General features: G+C 39.0%; 1 protein-coding gene across 14 annotated transcripts in view; it reads right to left on the bottom strand.

The window, feature by feature from the left end:
• MPHOSPH9 (M-phase phosphoprotein 9) overlaps window positions 1-18896 on the bottom strand; it is a 61747-nt gene that overhangs the window by 19024 nt on the left and 23827 nt on the right. For 13 of the 14 annotated variants that reach the window (XR_003516787.2, XR_003516788.1, XR_003516789.1 and 10 more), the window contains 5 exons: window positions 15910-15997; window positions 14131-14346; window positions 3037-3084; window positions 2071-2135; window positions 534-635 (listed from right to left, as the gene is read on the bottom strand). Coding sequence is in view for 11 of the 14 variants with exons in the window: in XM_027575221.2 (XP_027431022.1) it covers window positions 534-635; window positions 2071-2135; window positions 3037-3084; window positions 14131-14346; window positions 15910-15997 (519 nt within the window). In the remaining 3 variants the exon portion in view is untranslated. The remainder of the gene's footprint in view (window positions 1-533; window positions 636-2070; window positions 2136-3036; window positions 3085-14130; window positions 14347-15909; window positions 15998-18896) is intronic. The other variant, XM_027575222.2, reaches the window with a different exon arrangement.

Genomic DNA, 18896 nt, shown 5'->3' with positions numbered 1-18896 from the left:
AAAAATTCATACGACCTATGAAGATCTTCATAGGTCCGCCCATTAGCATAGGAATAAAATTTCTGGAATTTTAGGGCTAAAAGATCTTTTGAGATGTTCTAGCTCAATGTCCTTGTTTTTAGAGATAATTGAGCTCCAAAAAAATTAAGTGATTTGCCTAAGGTCACACAGCTGGGCAGAGTCAACAAAGAAAACATTCCAAGTCTCTTTACACCCAATCTGATTCTATTTCGTCCTTTTGGCAAATGCCCCCACATGAGAGGTTTTATGATATCTAATAATTAGATGGTTTTACTTCTCTGTTTTTTAAGTAAGCTCTGCACCCAACGTGGGGCTCCAACTCACCACCCCAAGATCAAGAGTCGCATGCTCTGAGCCCCACCAAGCGCCCCATAATTAGATGCTTTTACACATCTACATTCTATAATGAGATTTAACTCTGACTTCCTTATGACTTAGACAGAGGAGCTTCTCAGTTTAATAAAAGGGTGCACTTATTTCTAGCTTTACAGAGATTAAACAAAATAACTTACTTGGCACGTGAGGATCTCATGGGAGTTTTAGAACTATGGCGAAGACTTAACATATTTTCATGCTCTACTTGCTTGACCTGAGCTTCAAGTTTTGAAATTGTTCTAATTCAAAAGTAAAAAGAGAAATTAAGTACACAATTTAAAATATAGCTCAACTACAAATTACTTATTTATTTAACAGACGCTTCTAGAAAAGGGGTGACAGAAGAACCGCTGGTCTGTAAACCTTTTTCATAATAAAATGCCACCAGTAAGCATAAAAGCTGAGCAAAATTGGAACATAAACTGAAAGGCAAGTACATTAAACTCTACAAAGAAACACACCATATACTACAACTGAAGGACAAGGAAACAACAAATGGACTTTATGTAGACAAATTAAAAAAATTTATACATTTGACTACAGATCAAAACACGGTATAAATGAAATTAAAAAACAAAATAAATTCAAGGATTCAGATAAATTACAATTCTAACATATTTAATTCTAAACATATATATTCACGCATACAAAATATACATAGGTAATGTTTTCACAAAAAAGGAAGGTTTAATATCCAATAAAAGAGCTAGTAAGAACTTCCTAATTTTTTTAAAAGACACAGAGGCTAAATTATCTTGAACACTCTCTATCTATAGACAACTCACCTCATCTGTGCCATGTTCAGAATAAAAGCCTATTTTCAAGTTAACGAACAGAAAATAGGACTCTGGCCAATTAATTGCTTTGAGGTTATCTTGGCATTCTTTCTGTTCTTTTAAACTGCGCATATGTCTTTGTCTCATCTTTTAAGCTCAAATTCTTGCCTACCCTGATGCAAGGAAGGTTTGAGAAAGAATAGCTCTAACGGGCTGACACTTTATGCCAATCTGATAAGGAAGCTATCAGCAGAACTGAATGCATCACAGAAAAGACCTGAGCAGATGAGAAGGCCGGACAGCGTTCATGTTCTCTCCGATGGAAGTCATGAGGAGTGCAGTAAAATCTCCAAATAAGGGACACATCTCCAAATGCAAATACAAAAACATGCTCCAAAGCCAATTAGAAATATCTAATCATTTGCATAATGAAACACATAATGTCTCAGGAAATGCACACTCCTCAAACACAACCACCAATATACTCTAATTGTTTAAAAATCCTCTTTGGCTACGGGGCACCCGGGTAGCTCAGTCGTTCAGTGTCTGCCTTCAGCTTGGGTCATGATCCCAGGGTCCTGGGATTGAGCCCCGCATCGGGCTCCCTGCTCAGCGGGAAGCCTGCTTCTCCCTCTCCCACTCCCCCCTGCTTGTGTTCCCTCTCTCAGTGTGGCTCTGTCAAAGAAAAAAATAAAATCTTTAAAAATAAAAAATCTTCTTCGGTTAAAATCAAATGTATTTCCAGGTCAGGGGAAGATTAGGATAAAACCTGATCTCAAAGTGCCTAAAAGTCCTCAAGAAAAACTTTCTTTTCATTGCTTTCAGTACAGACACATATTTAAATGCTAGAAGAACAATAGAGGCATCATTATCTTATTAGTAAGAGAATACATTTTACCTTTTCAAATCAGAAATCTGAGTATGTGCATCAAGCAATTTGTTCTCAGTTGTATTTAATATATCCTATGAAGATAAAGGAAAAATTCGATAACTGAAATATTCAGGATATATTCATTTTATTTTAAAATACATAATGTGAAACCAATCTAAGACTACACCAGAGAGCTACAAAAAGAATTATGCAGATACTCAGCAAATATAGCATCAACCACGAGCCAGTGTATAATTCAAGGGAAAAACGGAGAGAACAAAACACTGGTTTATACAAAGAGCCATACATACATCCCCTGTAATAACAGGTATAGCTTATTAAGCTTTGCTTGATTATGATTACAAGTAATCCAGTGTTAAAATGGGCATGTTTTAGCCACAGCTTGCCCAAAAACCTCAGTAAATGGCAAAACAGATACCTGTGCTGGTGAGATTTCAGATGTCGTGACCAGCTCCCGAGCCCCCAGAACACCTCCCTGCCTTCCTCTAACCCTGAATGACCACAACCCTGTATCCTATGCAACAGGAATACTTTGGACCCCACTTACAGCATCACTGTGGGGTTTCACTGAATTCAAATATGTAGTTCCCAAAGCTTCCATTAAGAAATCAAACATAATCAATAAATTCAACACCACAAAAAGCAAATGCTTTAAAAAGCTTTGTATTTAAATATTATTAAATAATTATTTACATGTATATCATACCTTATACTCTTCTAAAAGTTTCATCTCAACTCATCTCAAATGCAATGGCCATTCAATATTTGTTAACACAGATCTGAAAATTTATGACTTAAGTGGGCAAATATTTGAAAATAAGGATACTGACAGAGAAGATGAAGCGACTGGTCTCACTCAAGCAGCTAAATGGGGATGGAGGATGGGAACAACGGAGGGGTCAGCCCCCTTCATTTCCAACCCGGTGCTTCTGCCCCTCCGCGAAGCTCAGAACATGAGTGATCAACCATTACCTTTACTCTTTCGTGTTCTTTTCCAAGGGACTCATATTCTCCTAAGAGCTACAGGGAAAAACAAATGTACCACAAAATTAAACATTATAATATCAACTCAGAGATCGTCTATAAAATAGCTGTCCATACTCTTCAAATATGCTAAGGTCTTGAAACAGAAAGGTTAACACTCTGTTCCAGATTGAAGGTGACTAGAGGCGTAAGAGCAGTGAATATAAGGCATGATTCTGGGTTGGATCCTGAACTGGAAAAAAAAGTGCCATAAAATAATAATTTAGATGTGAATTGCACAAGCAATTTGTTGCATTTGTTTAGCAATTTGTTGCTAAATTGTGAAGGCCCTTGTTCTTAGGAAATACATACCAAAATGTAGGGCTAAAGGGGCATAATGTCCACAACTTACTCTCAAATGGTTCAAGAAAAAAAAAATGCGTATGTGAATGAACATACCTATACAGGAGGTGATGAAGCAAATATGGCAAAATGCTAACAACTCTGATCCTAGGTAAAAGGAACAGGACCACGCTTACAAGTTTTCCCTAAGTTTGAATTTTTTCAAAATAAAAACAAAAATTACATACCATCGGTCAAGACCCTTTAAGTAAGCAGTATTTTGAAAGATTAAAATTTGCATTCTTTTTTGAATTGTATACTTCTTTTTTATAAATTCCACAGAGGAAAGGCAACATCCCGAGTCTAATATACTTAGGTAATTTCCTTAAAAATACATACGTGTGAGACTTATTAAAGAAGACAGGGTCAAAGAATTTTCTTTTTATCCCAAGATCCCACTAAAGTAACAATGAGGCAGTTACAGAGAAACCAAGAGTTGAGTGCAACAAAGGAGCGATCTCAATGAAGATGCAACAAGGCAGAGGAGCTGTAAGCTTCGGTGCCTGTAAACGGGATGCTAACGGTGAGCCGGCTGGTATCTTCAGAACCCGGAGAGGCTCAGCACTTGACTCTCAGGTTCAGTAGCAGGCAGGGTGGAAGCACAGGCTGGCCAAAGGGAGCTGGTTAAAAGTCCTTAAGTTGAGTGGCTAGAGCCTAGGACAGCAGTGGCCCGCCCAGCCAGGCGACAGGACACAGGAAATGTGAGTGAGAGACGAATGCCACTCCGGAAACCCAAGTCTAACAAGTGGAAGAAGCAAAGGGATAAGGAGATGATGATTAAGGAAAAGTTTAAAACAAACAAAAAAAAACCACCTTGGCTCCCCATCCCTCACTGCCACCAGAGCATGACAAGAGACTGGGAGACTCTTCTTTGGGTAAACCAAACAATCCCAGAAAATAGACTTCTACATACTCACATCTGGAGGCTCCCTAACCAAACGGCTGGTCCGTCACTCTATGACTGCTTATACGGAAAGGCTACCAGGCTAGTAGGAAATAGGCCCCATCTGTGCACAGAGTCTCCAAATGGCCTTTGACCGCCTCCCCCTTAAATGTGAGTCTACAGTAAAAGAACCAACACTTTTTAAAAAAAAAAAAAGCAAAAACATCCAATATGAAGCTGACTTCAAAATGAAAGGTTAACTCAGAAAAAATAATAAATCAAAACTAAAGAAAGCATTTAAAAAGCTAGTAATATCCTCAGAGAAATCAGGGTTATATTCATAAAACAAGACCAGAAAGCAATGGAAAACTAGCAACTGAAGAACAAGAAACAGCTCTTAGAAGCTAGAAATGAGAGCAAAAATAAATGTAATACTAAGACGGGCGCCTGGGTGGCTCAGACGGTTAAGCGTCTGCCTTCAGCTCAGGTCATGATCCCAGGGTCCTGGGATCGAGTCCCACATCAGGCTCCCTGCTCCTTGGGAGCCTGCTTCTCCCTCTGCTTCTCTCTCTCTCTCTCTCTGTCTCTCATGAATAAATAAATAAAATCTTTAAAAAAAAAAATGTAATACTAAGACAAGGAGATAAAGAACAGAGAGGCCATGATGGAAACTAAAGCACACAAAAGTCTTAGAAAATCAACCCATGCAATACAACATCTACTGGCAAAAGTTCCAGAGAAAGAGAACAGAGAAGGAAGGAAGGAAATCAACAGAGAAATAACATTAGCAAGTCTATAGAACCAAAGGACATTAATTTCCAGATTGGAAGAATCTGTGCCTCCAACAGTGAATGAAAAAAGACTTGTATCAAGACATATAATGTTATGGAATTTAAGGGTACCAAGGATAAGATGCTAAAACTTTCAGAAGGAGCTTTGAACTCATTTATAAGGAATGAGAAACGCACTTACTAAACGCAATGTGTGGTCCTTGATTGGAGTGTGAATTAAAAAGCAAAAACCAAAACACCTATGACGGACATTATTTAGACAACTGGGGAAATCTGAACACAGACTGTATATTAGATGCTAGTATTGCATCAATATTAAATTCCCCGAGTGTGAGAACTGTGTTGAGATTTCGTAGGAGAACGTCCTTGTTCTGAGGAGACACCTGTTGAAGTATTTAGGAGTGAAATCTCAAGTGTCTGTAATTCACTCCCAAATTGTTTGGCGAAAGGAAAAAAATCTATAATGTTGTGAAGACATAAAGCAAATGTGGTAAAATATTCACAATTGGTGAACTAGACAAGGAATATACAGAGGTTTTCGTCATACCACCTGTACCATTTTTCTGTAGGCTTAAAGCTTTCAAAATAAGAGAGATGGGGGGAAAGAAGAAAACACAAAAGACACAGGATTGGGGCAGGGGGAGAAAGGAAGAGACTCAGTCATCAGGTATATTCTCACGGCAACATAAAACAATGGGACAAAATCTTTAAGAATCTGATGGGAAGAAAATATACCCTAGAATTCTATACTCTTAGCCAAATGACATGTGAAGGACCTAAATCTTCATCCATGATAATTATGGATAATGTTAAAAATTCAAGAAATAGGGGCGCCTGGCTGGCTCAGTTGGAAGAGCTTGCGACGAGGCACCCCTGCTTTGTTTTTTTTGAAGTAATCTTTTCACCCAGGTGGGTGAAACTCAAAACCCTGAGATCAAGGATCACATGCTCCACCAACTGAGTCAGCCAACTGCTCCAAACGCAGTTGTTTTTTTTTTTTTTATAAAATGTGATAAGCCGACAGTAATATTTACATGAAATAAAATGGCAAAAATAATTTTTAAAAGATAAAAAAAAAAGTTAAGGAAGCAGTACACCAAAAATCAAAGCTCCTTATAAAATGCTATTAAGATGATGTAGTTTCCTTTCAGGGACAAATAAACCAGCGAAACAAACTAGGGAAGCCCAAAACGGACTCATCCAGGAAAGCAACATAATATACAACAGAAGCGGCATTAGAAGTCAGTAGGGAAAAAATACTCTATTAAAAAATGGTGCCATCAGGGACGCCTGGCTGGCTCAATCAGTGGAGCGTGCGGCTCTCAATGCTGGGGTCGTGAGTTCAGGCCCCACACTGGGTGCAGAGATTGCTTAAATAAATGAACTTTTTAAAAAAATGGTGCTGTGACACTTGGTTAATCGTTTGAAAAAACAACCACGTTCAATCTCTATCTCACACCACACATAAGAGGCAATCTGGGGGTAGATTAAAGGCCTAAATGTATAAAGAAAGGCTGTATAATTTTGGAAGGCAATATACAGGATAGTAATTTTCTGATCCTTGAGTAGGAAAAGATTTTGTACACAAGACATAAAAGAGGCCCAAACCAGAAATGAAAAGACTGTATTTTGGACATCAAAATACAAAACTTGGGGGCACTTGGGTGGCTCAGTCAGTTAAGCATCTGCCTTCCACTCAGGTCATGATCTCAGGGTTCTGGGATGGAGCCCCACGTTGGCTTCCTGCTCAGCAGGGAGCCTGCTTCTCCCTCTCCCTCTGCCCCTCTACCCATGCTCTCGCTCTCTCTCTCAAATAAATAAATAGAATCTTAAAAAAATAAAATACAAAACTTGTACCCACAAAAGATAACACCAGGTGAAATGCAAGCCACAAGGGAAGAGAACTGCAATACATATTAACCATTTCACATCAAACAGAGTGGCAAAAATTAAGAGGTCTGACAATAGCAAGCATTGGAAATAATCTAGAAAATAAGAGTTCTCATACATTACTGGTGGGAAAATGAACTGGTAAGACCATTTCAGAGAGCAATTTAGCAATATCTAACGAAGATGACTGTTCATATTCTAAGTCCCAGCCACTACACACAGACGTACCTAGGTTCAGGGGACAGACTATATATCCCCAAAACGGCAGCAACAATATCTGCTCAGTCTTCCAGAACCTTGCTACACCCATCAAGAGGTGGTATCTATTTCTTCTTCCCTTGAACCTGGGCAGGCCTTTGAGATTATTTAAACAAATGGAATGTTGGGGTGCCTGGGTGGCTCAGTCGTTAAGCGGCTGCCTTCTGCTCAGGTCATGATCCCAGGGTCCTGGGATCAAGCCCCACATCGGTGTCCCTGCTCGGCAGGAAGCCTCTCCCACTTCCTCTCCCTCTCATTCTCCCCCTGCTTGTGTTCCCTCTCTCGCTGTGTCTCTCTCTGTCAAATAAATAAATAAAATCTTTAAAAGAAAAAAAGAGCAAGAAAAAGAAACTGACAAAAGGAAAATAGCTAATTGTGGAAGATTCAGAGTGACTGGACTACTACACAAGGATGAGAACAAATGAACTAGTGCTAATGCATCTGCTTGAATAGATCTTACCAATGAAAAAAGTTGCAGAATAGTAAAAACAGTGTGACAGCACTTATAAAAAGCTCTACAATATGCCAAATAAAACTGATTAAGCATACAGCACATGTAAGACACAGACATGGGAAGACATTCACACTGTTCAGATCAGTCACTCCCAGGAAGGCAGGGGTGAGCAGAAATGGGTACATGGGGGATGGGGGGCTTCAACTGTATCTGTTGTATTTTAAATCTGAAGATGAGTGGTGGGTCCACATGTAATATTCTTTTCATATACCTGAAAAACTTCAAATATGTTTAAATAAAAATGAGTAAAAGCTGCATGTATCAACATGGTAAATCTCAGAAACAATACTATGGAAAAACAGGTTGCAGGAGGGGCACCTGGCTGGCTCACTGGGTAGAGTCTGTGACTCTTTATTTTGGGGTCATGAGTTCGAGCCCCATTTTGGGCATGGAACCTACTTAAAAAAAAAAAGGTTGCAGGAAAGTATATGTGGTACAATACAATTCATATACAGTTTAAGGATACATCAGACATTACTATATATTGTTTACAGACACATGCATATGGAGCAAAAGTAGAAATGCAAGGGGAAAACCAACAGCACATTCAGCACAGCAGGCAGGAGAGAAAGGCCTGGAAGAGGGTATTTCAGTTGTATTTGCGGACGGCTGGTGTGCGGGTGTCCTACGTGTCACCTGGTATACCGTTCCCTGCGCTTAAAATATACGGATGTTCTATGTGTCACCCGGTATACCTTTCCCTACGCTTAAAATATTCGACATGATAAATGCAAAGGAAGACAGTGTTATCACTGGCAACATTCATATAATTTCAGCTCAAAACAACACTCCAGTGATCCCGTGCTCTTTCATGTTACTCCGACATAACTACGGTGAGTTGATGAATAATTAAAAACGATGGCATCCCAGTAGCAGTGAACATACCTAGTGTTAAGATCTTCCTTTCTCTTTTTTTTTTTTTAAGATTTTTTATTTTTTATTTGACACAAAGAGAGAGAGAGCACAAGCAGGGGGAGCGGCAGGCAAAGGGGGAGGAAGAAGCAGGCTTCCCGCTCAGCAGGGAGCCTGACGCGGGGCTCGATCCCAGGACCCCGGGACCATGACCTGAGCTGAAGGCAGACACTTAACTGTCTGAGCCACCCAGGCGCCCCTAGATCTTCATTTCTAAATATTATTTTCCACCTAAAGGAACCAGGGCTCCATGGAAAAATGACTGATTTAGGGCTGGGACTGGGAAAGTACAAGATGAGCCTGGAATATCTTGCTGGATAATGCTCAAAGAATGACATGACCATGTCCAAAGGACACAGGAGTCAGCCAGCCTGACACTTATCTTACTGGCCAAAACTAGGACAATGCAAGCATCAAAATTATAACTATAACAACAACAACAAAAAAGAACTGTAACTCACTGAACAAAATAAGAATTCGTGAATCCACACTAATATAAATAACAGAGAGCGGAGAGCTCCTCCTTTCAGTAAAATGTAGAAGGAGTAATAGAGGAACCACCATTTGGCAACCACAACAGTAATTACTTGTTTCAGGAAAGACTCCTCAGTGGATGCTAAAGCTAGTGGGTAAAAGTTTGATGAGAGAAAGGTGATTTACAAAGTCTTAAAATATCCCCTAATAGAACCCTCCTACACTGTTGGTGGGAATGCAAGCTGGTGCAGCCACTCTGGAAAATAGTATGGAGGTTCCTCAAAAAGTTGAAAACAGAGCTACCCTATGACCCAGCAATTGCACTACTGGGTATTTACCCGAAAGATACAAATGTAGTAATCCAAAGGGGAACCTGCACCCCAATGTTCATAGCAGCAATGTCCACAATAGACAAACTATTGAAAGAGCCCAGATGTCCATCGACAGATGAATGGATAAAGAACATGTGTTATATATATACAATATATATACCATGGAATATTATGCAGCCATCAAAAAAGAAATCTTGCCATTTGCCACGATGTGGATGGAACTAGAGAGTATTATGCTAAGCAAAAGAAGTCAATCAGAGAATGACAATTATCATATGATCTCACTCCTATGTGGAAGTTAAGAAACAAAACAGAGAATCATAGGGGAAGAGAGGAAAAAATAAAACAAGACAAAACCAGAGAGGAAGACAAACCATAAGAGACTCTTAATCATAGGAAACAAACTGAGGGTTGCTGGGGGGCTGGGGGGGAAATGGGGTAACTGGGTGATGTACATTAAGGAGGGCATGTGATATAATGAGCTCTGGGTATTATATAAGACTGATGAATCACTGATCTCTACCTCTGAAACCAGTAAAACATTATATGTTAATTAACTGAATTTAAATAAAAAAATAAAAACAACCCAATTAAAAAATGAACAAAGGGCTTGAAAGAAATTTCTCCAAAAATGATATACAAACACTTCTGAAACCAATAATACATTATATTCTAATTTAATTTAAATAAAAAGTGTGAAAGTGTGTGTGTGTGTGTGTGTGTGTGTGTATACACATATATATCTCCTAATACTTTTTAATTTCCAAATGGGGAGATAGAACTTTACAGTGGAGACACCTGGCAAACACCACCTTAACCAAGAGATAAGAGTTAATACAACGTTAACATGTGCGTCCTGCTAGGATGTGCTAAGAAGGGCTCAGCTTCCTTCTGCGGTATTCCTGTGCATTCATTCTAACAACCTGAATCTAACTGTGCAAAACACAGACCCAAACTGAAGAATATTCTACAACTGTGCCATCCAACAGAACTTTCTGCAATGCTGGAAGTGTTCTCTATACCTGCACTGCCCAATAGGGCAGCCACTGTCACATGGAACCACCGAAAAATAGATGAAGCACATACTGTTAAATGTTAAGACTTCGAATCATGAGATGCCTGGGTGGCTCAGTCAGTTAAGCATCTGACGTCAGCTCAGGTCATGATCTCAGGGTCTTGGGATTGAGCCCAGTATCAGGCTCCCCGCTTAGCAGGAGTCTGCTTGTCCCTCTCCCTCTGCCCCCCCCATTCATGCTCTCTGTCTCTCTCTCAAATAAATCTTAAAAAAAAAAAAAAAGACTTAGACTCAAGATGAAAGGTATATGGAGGGGCGCCTGGGTGGCTCAGTCAGTTAAGCATCTGCCTTTGGCTCAGGTCATGATCCCAGGGCCCTGGGATTGAGCTCCATGTCGGACTCCCTGCTCAGAGGGTAGTGTGTTTTTCCCTCTCCCTCTCCTGCTCCCCCCAGCTTGTGCTCCATCTCTCTCTCACTCTGCTCTCTCATATAAATAAAATCGTAAAAACAAAAAAAAGAAAGGTATATGGAAAGCTTTTTTAGTATATGTGCTGCCGAAGCGAGCACTATATGGAAAGCTTTTATACAATTTTTGCAACTATCTATAATTCTGGTATTATGTCAAAGTAAACATACAAGGAGCACCTGGGTGGCTAAGTAAGTTAAGCGTCTGACTTCTCAGGTCATGATCTCAGGGTCCTGGGATGGAGCCCTGTGTGGGACTCCTCGCTCAGCAGGGAGTCTGCTTAGTCCCTCTGCCCCTCACTCTGCTTGTACTCACTCTCTCTCAAATAAAATCTTAAAAAAAAAAAAAGTAAAACATACAAAAAGTCTTAAAAATCAGGATCTCATCATGTGTTCACACACAAAAATTATACTGTTAATATACATGAATAAGAACAGTAATAACCAAAATCTTGTGAAGTTCTAATCAAATATGACATACTGAACAGAGTATTTATATCCACTCTCTCCCAAAACTTTACTGACAGTAAGGAAATAAAAAAACATAGGGCTTGTTGATATGATGTGCTGAAAATGGTACTTTACCTCTGTGGTTTTCCTCCCAATATCCCATAACTACAGTCTAAGCATGAGAAAAACATCAGACAAATCCCAAGGACATCCAACAAAATCCCTGATTAGTCCTCCTCAAAACTGTCCAGGTCATCAAAACAAGGAAAGTCAGAAACTGTCATAGCCAAAAGGAGCCTAAGGAGACATGATACTTAAATGTAATACAGGATCCTGGAACAGAAAAAGAACATTAGGTAAAAACAAAGGAAATCTAAATAAGCTATGGAATTTACTTAATAGTTTACTTAATAATTATGTATCAATATTGGCTCATTAATTGTTACAAACATACCATACTAATATAAGACATTAACAACAGGTGAACCTGTACAGGGTATATGGGAACACTGCACTTCATTCTCAATTTTTCTATAAATCCAAAACTGCTCTAAAAATTAAAGTGCTTTTTTAAAAGCGTGACTGCAAACTATAAATGTTTTCAGATATAGAAGGCTTCAGAATTCATCTCCCATGTATTCTTTTTCATACATTCTCCCATGTATTCATCTCCCCTGTATTTCTAGAGATATACTCTAGCAAAACAGAATTAAACCAAGAAAGAAGACACAGGATGCACACAAGAGATCCATGGGGCGCCTGGGTGGCTCAGTCGGCTGAGCGTCCAACTCATGATTTCGACTCAGGTTCTGATCTCAGGGTCTTGGGATCAAGCCCCTCATCAGGCTCTGCACTCACAGCACAGTCTGCTTGTCCCTCTCCCTCTGCTCCTCCCCCCACTCTCTCCCTCTCTAAAATAAATAAAAATCATAAAAAAAAAAGAGAGATCTAATACAGGAAAACAAGCAAAGACCATCCCCAGAATGATGGTGAAGTCAAGTCCTAGACATCTGTGTATCTGACCTCAAGAGAAAGCAGCTCATAATGAAGCAAAAGTATCTGGAGGTGGGAGTAAGTGCTAAACAGAGGATACTAAGCAGTTTTAAAAAAGGCAATTACCAATTCCAGGAAAAATATAAGTTGTTAGAGAAAGGAAACATAATCACTGTACACTGCAGCTTAGCTCTGAACAATATTTACACGGACAATAAGAAATACTGAATACTGATTTAACTGGTAATGATAATCCATCTTGTTTTAAATCTAAGACATCACTGAACAGAAATCATACCATTACTTTATTTACTATTACTTACTACTAAAAGGGGAAAGAAATGCTGCCAATTAAGTAACACCATGGCATAAAGATGTATACCAACATCTCAGAGTTGTTAAAATGTAAAAGAATAGCTTCTCAAAATCAATTTAATATATTAATCACATTGAAAGGAGAAAGAAGTGTTTGCATTGGGAGCAGATGGTGTAAAAAAGCTAAACTGTGACCTTCCTTATACAGAAGGAAGTCAATATATAATGTCTGAAATTGATGGGGGAGAAAAGAAAGAACAATATAAGTTTGTTACATAGAAACATGGAGAAAAATGCTAGAAGAAACCGCTAAAAGAGCTGATAGTAAGGGCTTCTAAGGTAGGGGACACCAAGGTAGCGGGGAGGTGGAAAAGACTGCCGTTTTTCATTTGAGATTTGCCTATTTAAACCATTTGCATGTATTACCTTCATAAAAATAAATGTAAAAAATCAAAGCAACAACAGCAATAACAAAAATCAAAGCAACAATAATCTAAAGCTATCAGGAAGAAGATTCAACAGCTGAAATACTTGCAGATTTTTTTATGTACCATGACAAAGGATATCAAGAAAAACCTGAGAAAAAAGATATACAACCCCAAACCCAAAGCAGTCTCAATGTTATACAAATCCAAATTTTTTTTTTTTTTAAGATTTTATTTATTTATTTGGCAGTGAGAGACACAGCGAGAGAGGGAACACAAGCAGGGGGAGTGGGAGAGGGAGAACCAGGTTTCCCGCGGAGCAGGGAGCACAAAGCTGGGCTCGATCCCAGGACCCTGGGATCATGACCTGAGCCGAAGGCAGACGCTTAACGACTGAGCCACCCAGGCGCCCCTACAAATCCAAATTTTAAGTGACATTATAGCAAAGTGAAAATATTCAATCAAACCTATTCTAAATGGGGTTCATTTTACCCATCCAGCCACACAGAACTTGATTTAAGATAGCTCAAAAGTTGACCTGCTAGAGGCAAAAAGGCGTGGGAGTGACACCACAGCTCTGAAAGCTGACTTCCTGCTTCAAGATAAGACCCAACTGACTCAATTAGGAGGGTATATTATTTCCAGCTACAGCAAAGTTACATTACACAAAAATAAACTTGGAAAAAGTCATAATTGCCTGTAAGAGTATAACATCTAAAATTACTGGGCGCCTGGGTGGCTCAGTTGGTTAAGCGACTGCCTTCAGCTCAGGTCATGATCCTGGAGTCCCGGGATTGAGTCCCGAATCGGGCTCCCTGCTCAGCAGGGAGTCTGCTTCTCCCTCTGACTCTCTGACCCTCTTCCCTCTCATGCTCTCTATCTCTCATTCTCTGTCAAATAAATAAACAAAATCTTTAAAAAAAAAAAAATCTAAAATTACTTTTAGCCTACCCTGCCATTAAGTTTCCATTATGTGTCACTTACATCTTGAAACATTTTGTTTTCTTGTTTCAGTCTCGCTTCTTTATCATCTGAGAGTTTGTAAGCATTCTCAAATGCTTCTTCTAAATCCTGCAGTCGAGATTTTAGTCGAATGATGGTATTGTCTTTTTCTTTATTACTTATTCTCATTTCCTCAATCCGTTCCTGCAAAATTTTGGAAGCATTGCTGGCTGCATTGAAGCGTTCTCTGAAATCACTCTACAAAATAAAAACAAAGATAATAAATTGTTTTTAATTAAAAAACACAGATGTTTCAAAAGCACTTAACAAATTGTGGACATTAAACTATAAAAGAAAAGTAATAAAATAAAACCTAAAATGGGAATCACAAATTTAATATTTTGTTATGCCTTGGGATGGAGACTAAAAAGGATTACTCTACTAAAATAACAACTTCAGGGGCTCCTGGCTGGCTTAGGCAGTAGGCATACAACTCTTGATCCTGGGGTTGTAAGTTCGAGCCCCACACTGGGTAGAGAGTTTACTTAAAAACAAAATCTTTAAAATAAATAAATTTTTTTAAAAACCAGCTTCATGAGATTATCATGAAGTATAGACAAAAAAACCAGTGTTTGAGGCATTATAATGCTGGACTCACTTGTAGGCCACTTTAATGAAAAAAATAACCATGGCTATCAGGAAAATTATTTTGAAAGCACAGCTGGAATCTGTTGCCCCATGTTAATATTTAGAGAATAATAAAGCATTTCTTACCTATTCTCTCACTTACTAGGAAAATAAAAGAGAAAATTCAAAACACATCTGATATGTTAGTATTCATTCAATAATCATTTCTTAAATATCCACTAGGTGCCAGGCAATAGAGTGCCAGAAATACAAGATTAGCAAGAAAGACAAGTCCCTGACCTCAAGAAGCTTCCAGTTTAGGAGACAAAGACAACTAAAAACACATCAAAGAAAGACAAAGAAACAGTGCACAGAACATAACTGCATCTTCCATTGAAACATTACTTATAAAGTTACATATAGAAGAATAAAACTTCATAGTGAATGAAAAAAAATTTAAGTTTATGCATTCCAGTTATACATTCAAAAAAATAAAAACACAAGTCCACATAAAATCTTGTATACAAATATTCATAGCACTGTCATTCATAACATCCAAAAAATGAAAACCAAAACATCCATCACCTGGTGAATGGATAAAAATGGTCTATCCCTAGAAGGAATGTTACTTAGCCATAAAAAAATAATGAAATACCGATTCATGCTACAACATGGATAAAACTTGAAAACATGCTAAGTGAAGGAAGCCAGACACAAAAGGTCATATATATGATTACATTTACACCAATGTCCAGAATAGGCAAATCCAAAGAAGAGAAAGAAGAGTAGTGGTTACTAGGGACCGGGGAGAAGGAGTTTTGGAGTTAGGAGGGAAAGACTGACAGTTAAAGGATTCGGGGTTTCTCTGAGTGAGAAAATATTCTAAAACTAACTGTGGTGACGGTTGCACAAGTTTGCAAATATACTAAAAACCACAGAATTATACACTTCCAAAGAGTGAGTTTTATGATATGTAAATTATATCCCAATAAAAAAATAAATATTTTAAAGTGTAAAAGTTTATCCTAGCATATGAAGCCAGCAGCATTCAAAATATAAATAAGACATCCTAACAACAACAAAAAAACACATAGCCAATATTTTTATAAAACTATTAATTTGTCTCTAAAATTCGGTTAACAAAAAGGTTTCAGCTTTTAACATTAAGCCACTAAACAACAAGAGAGTACTTACGACTTCTATTTCCAGTAAGTTATTCTTATTTTCAAGTGTTCTCACATGACTGGTAGCTTCATTCAGAGCACTATCTAAGTGGCCACATCTAAAAACCATAAATTCAAACAAAAAAATTAGAAGATAAAATCCTTTCCCTTAAAAACATGCTATAAATCTCATTCTCTAATATGTAAACAAATTCTCCAATGTTAGTGAACACTAAGGATGTCATTTTAATAAATATATCCCAATAAAACTGATGATACTGTTTTCCAGAGAAAATAATATGAAAATATCCCTAATAGTTAAGTGAAAAAAGCTAAAATATGAACAGACATTTGTACACCCATGTTCACAACAGCAAAGTGCACACAAGCCAAGATGGAAGCAACCCAAATGTCCAGAAGGATGAATGGATAAACAAAGTGTGGTTTATCCATCCAATGGAGTAGTATTCAGCCCTTTAAAAAGGATGAAATTCTAGGGGCGCTTGGGTGGCTCAGTTGGCTAAGCATCAGACTTTTGATTTCAGCTCAGGTCCTGATTCAGGTTGGTGAGATCAAGCCCCTCATCGGGCTCTGTGCTGGGCACAGAGCCTGCTTGAGATTCTCTCTCTCTCCTTCTTTAAAAAAAAAAAAAAAAAAAAGGATGAAATTCTAACACCTGCTATAACATGGATGAACCTTGAGGGCACTATGCTAAGTGAAATAGGCCAGACAGAAAAGGACAAGTATACGTCCACCTATACAAGGTTCCCAAGTTCATATGAGGTGTCAAATTCATAGAAAGTAGGATGCTGGGTGCCAAAGGCTGGAGAGTTGTTGCTTAATGGGGACAGGGGTCAGGTTTGCAAAATGAAAAAGTTCTTGGGTGTCTGCATGGCTCAGTCAGTTAGGCATCTGCCTTTGGCTCAGGTCATTATCCCAGGGTCATGTAATCGAGCCCCGCATCAGGCTCCCTGCTCAGCGGGGAGCCTGCTTCTCCCTCTCCCTCTGCCTGCTGCTCCCCCTGCTTGTGCTCGTTCTCTCTCTCTGTCAAATAAATAAAATCTTTTAAAAAATTATATTTAAAAATACAGGATACAGAAGACTGCAAAGACTGCATAAAATAGCTTGATCTCTGTTATAGAAAAAAACATATATACATCTGTGCATTATAATTTCTAAGATATAAAACTTAAGTTTGGAATGTAAGCATGGAGGTTGGGTAGGGAGACCTTTCATATTACATCCCTCTGTACTTTACCAAATTAGCATGAAAGTATTATTCTTATAATTAAAGACCTTCGTAAAGTCAATCATCACAGAACCTCAAAATCACAAAATACACATTAGGATTCTGTTACCATTTTGACCTGGTGTTACTGAATTCTGAATAAAAGCTAGTATCTATTTGGCACTGATTATATGCCAAGTCTATGTTAAGCACTTTACATTCATCCTCACAATCCTATGAGTTAGGACTGCTATCATTATCATTTTACAGATGAGAAAACAGAGAAGCTGAATTCCTCCTGGGTTGTGAGCAATCACTGGAATTTGAAACCTGTCAGTGTGACTCCAGAGTTCACGCTCCTAACCACTGTGCATTAATGCCCTGCAGAAATCAAATACTGATGAAACTGCTCTTGAAAGAGGGCGCCTGGGTGGCTCAGTCGTTAAGCGTCTGCCTTCGGCTCAGGTCATGATCCCAGGGTCCTGGGATCGAGCCCCTCATCGGGCTCCCTGCTAAGCGGGAAGCCTGCTTCTCCCTCTCCCGCTCCCCTTGCTTGTGTTCCCTCTCTCGCTGTCTCTCTCTCTGTCAAATAAATAAAATCTTAAAAAAAAAAAAACTGTTCTTGAAAGAAAGAGCACTAAAGAGTCAAGTGTAGGTGTGTTAACTATAATTTCCTATTTTTACCACCACACCGATTGTGGTAGGAGACCGTGTGACAGAACAATCTGAGAGCACAGCTGGCCCACAATGAGTCAGTGGCCCCATCTGCAGTACCAGGGGGATGCTCCCACTTGCAATTTTAAGTTTGAAAAAAAACCCGATGTGTATGCTGACAACTTTAAATTGGCTTTGTCTTAGGTGAATCATTTCTCCAGTCCCGGGTGACGGCTCTCCGTACCCCACCTTCCACGCCCCTCCTGCTGCTGTCGCCTTCGATCCTGCCTTCCAATCCGTCCCACCTACACGGCCTCACCGCTCTAGCAGCCTCCGGACAGAAAAAGGGCTTTCCTCAGCTATCCTGTCGCAGGCGCCTTCTCCGGCAGCCTGTTGTTAACCTAAGGAGGCCTACTGGGGGGCTGCTTTCACACTTCCGTTTTCCACAGGAAGTACCTGTAGTCCTCTTTGCCGTCTTAAAAACAACAACAAAAAAAACAAGAACCGACTTCCCCTAGCCTGCCAGCTACTCTTTTCCTTTTATCCTAGAAAACCTAAACCTGGCTTCTTTCTGGCTTTTTTCAAACTACTGCTCTTTACCACTACCACCCAGGCCTACCCCAGCAGCAAAAGCTGCGGTAACTCCCAGGAATAAGACAGCCTGTTAACTACCACAGAAACAGCAAGCTAGTATAAAGGCTAGTTTACCTAGAATTCTGCAAGTTAAACTATTAACTGGACCAGATGATTTCAGTTCCCTCCTAATCTTTTCTCAAGGGGCTTTGTCTTTGTCTGCCTTAGAGAACAATTCTTTGCTGCTATATCAACCTCAGCAGTTTTCAATCTGTTTAAGTCCCATTTAAATGTAAAATATGAAGCAAATATGCTGTTATTACAGTTAGAGCATCGAATTTTGTTAATGATTCTCTCTCTCAAACAGGTATTCGGCTATCCTTAACGTAATTGTCCCCTGTGTTTCCATGTTGGTTTCTTTTTTCAGCAGGATAATTGCTTCCACAGGTTCATGAGTGTCTGGATTAAGTTATGTGAAATCTGGGTTTAAGAAAAGATTGAGGACTGCTCAAGGACGTTAGTCAGAGATTTCTTAGGAAATCTGTCCATAGTTCTAATCCACC

The sequence above is a fragment of the Zalophus californianus genome, chromosome 14 (assembly GCF_009762305.2).
Source record: "Zalophus californianus isolate mZalCal1 chromosome 14, mZalCal1.pri.v2, whole genome shotgun sequence".
Classification (NCBI taxonomy): Eukaryota; Metazoa; Chordata; class Mammalia; order Carnivora; family Otariidae; genus Zalophus; species Zalophus californianus.
Note: the sequence above shows the minus strand (reverse complement) of the source record. Positions and strands in the feature narration are given on the sequence as shown.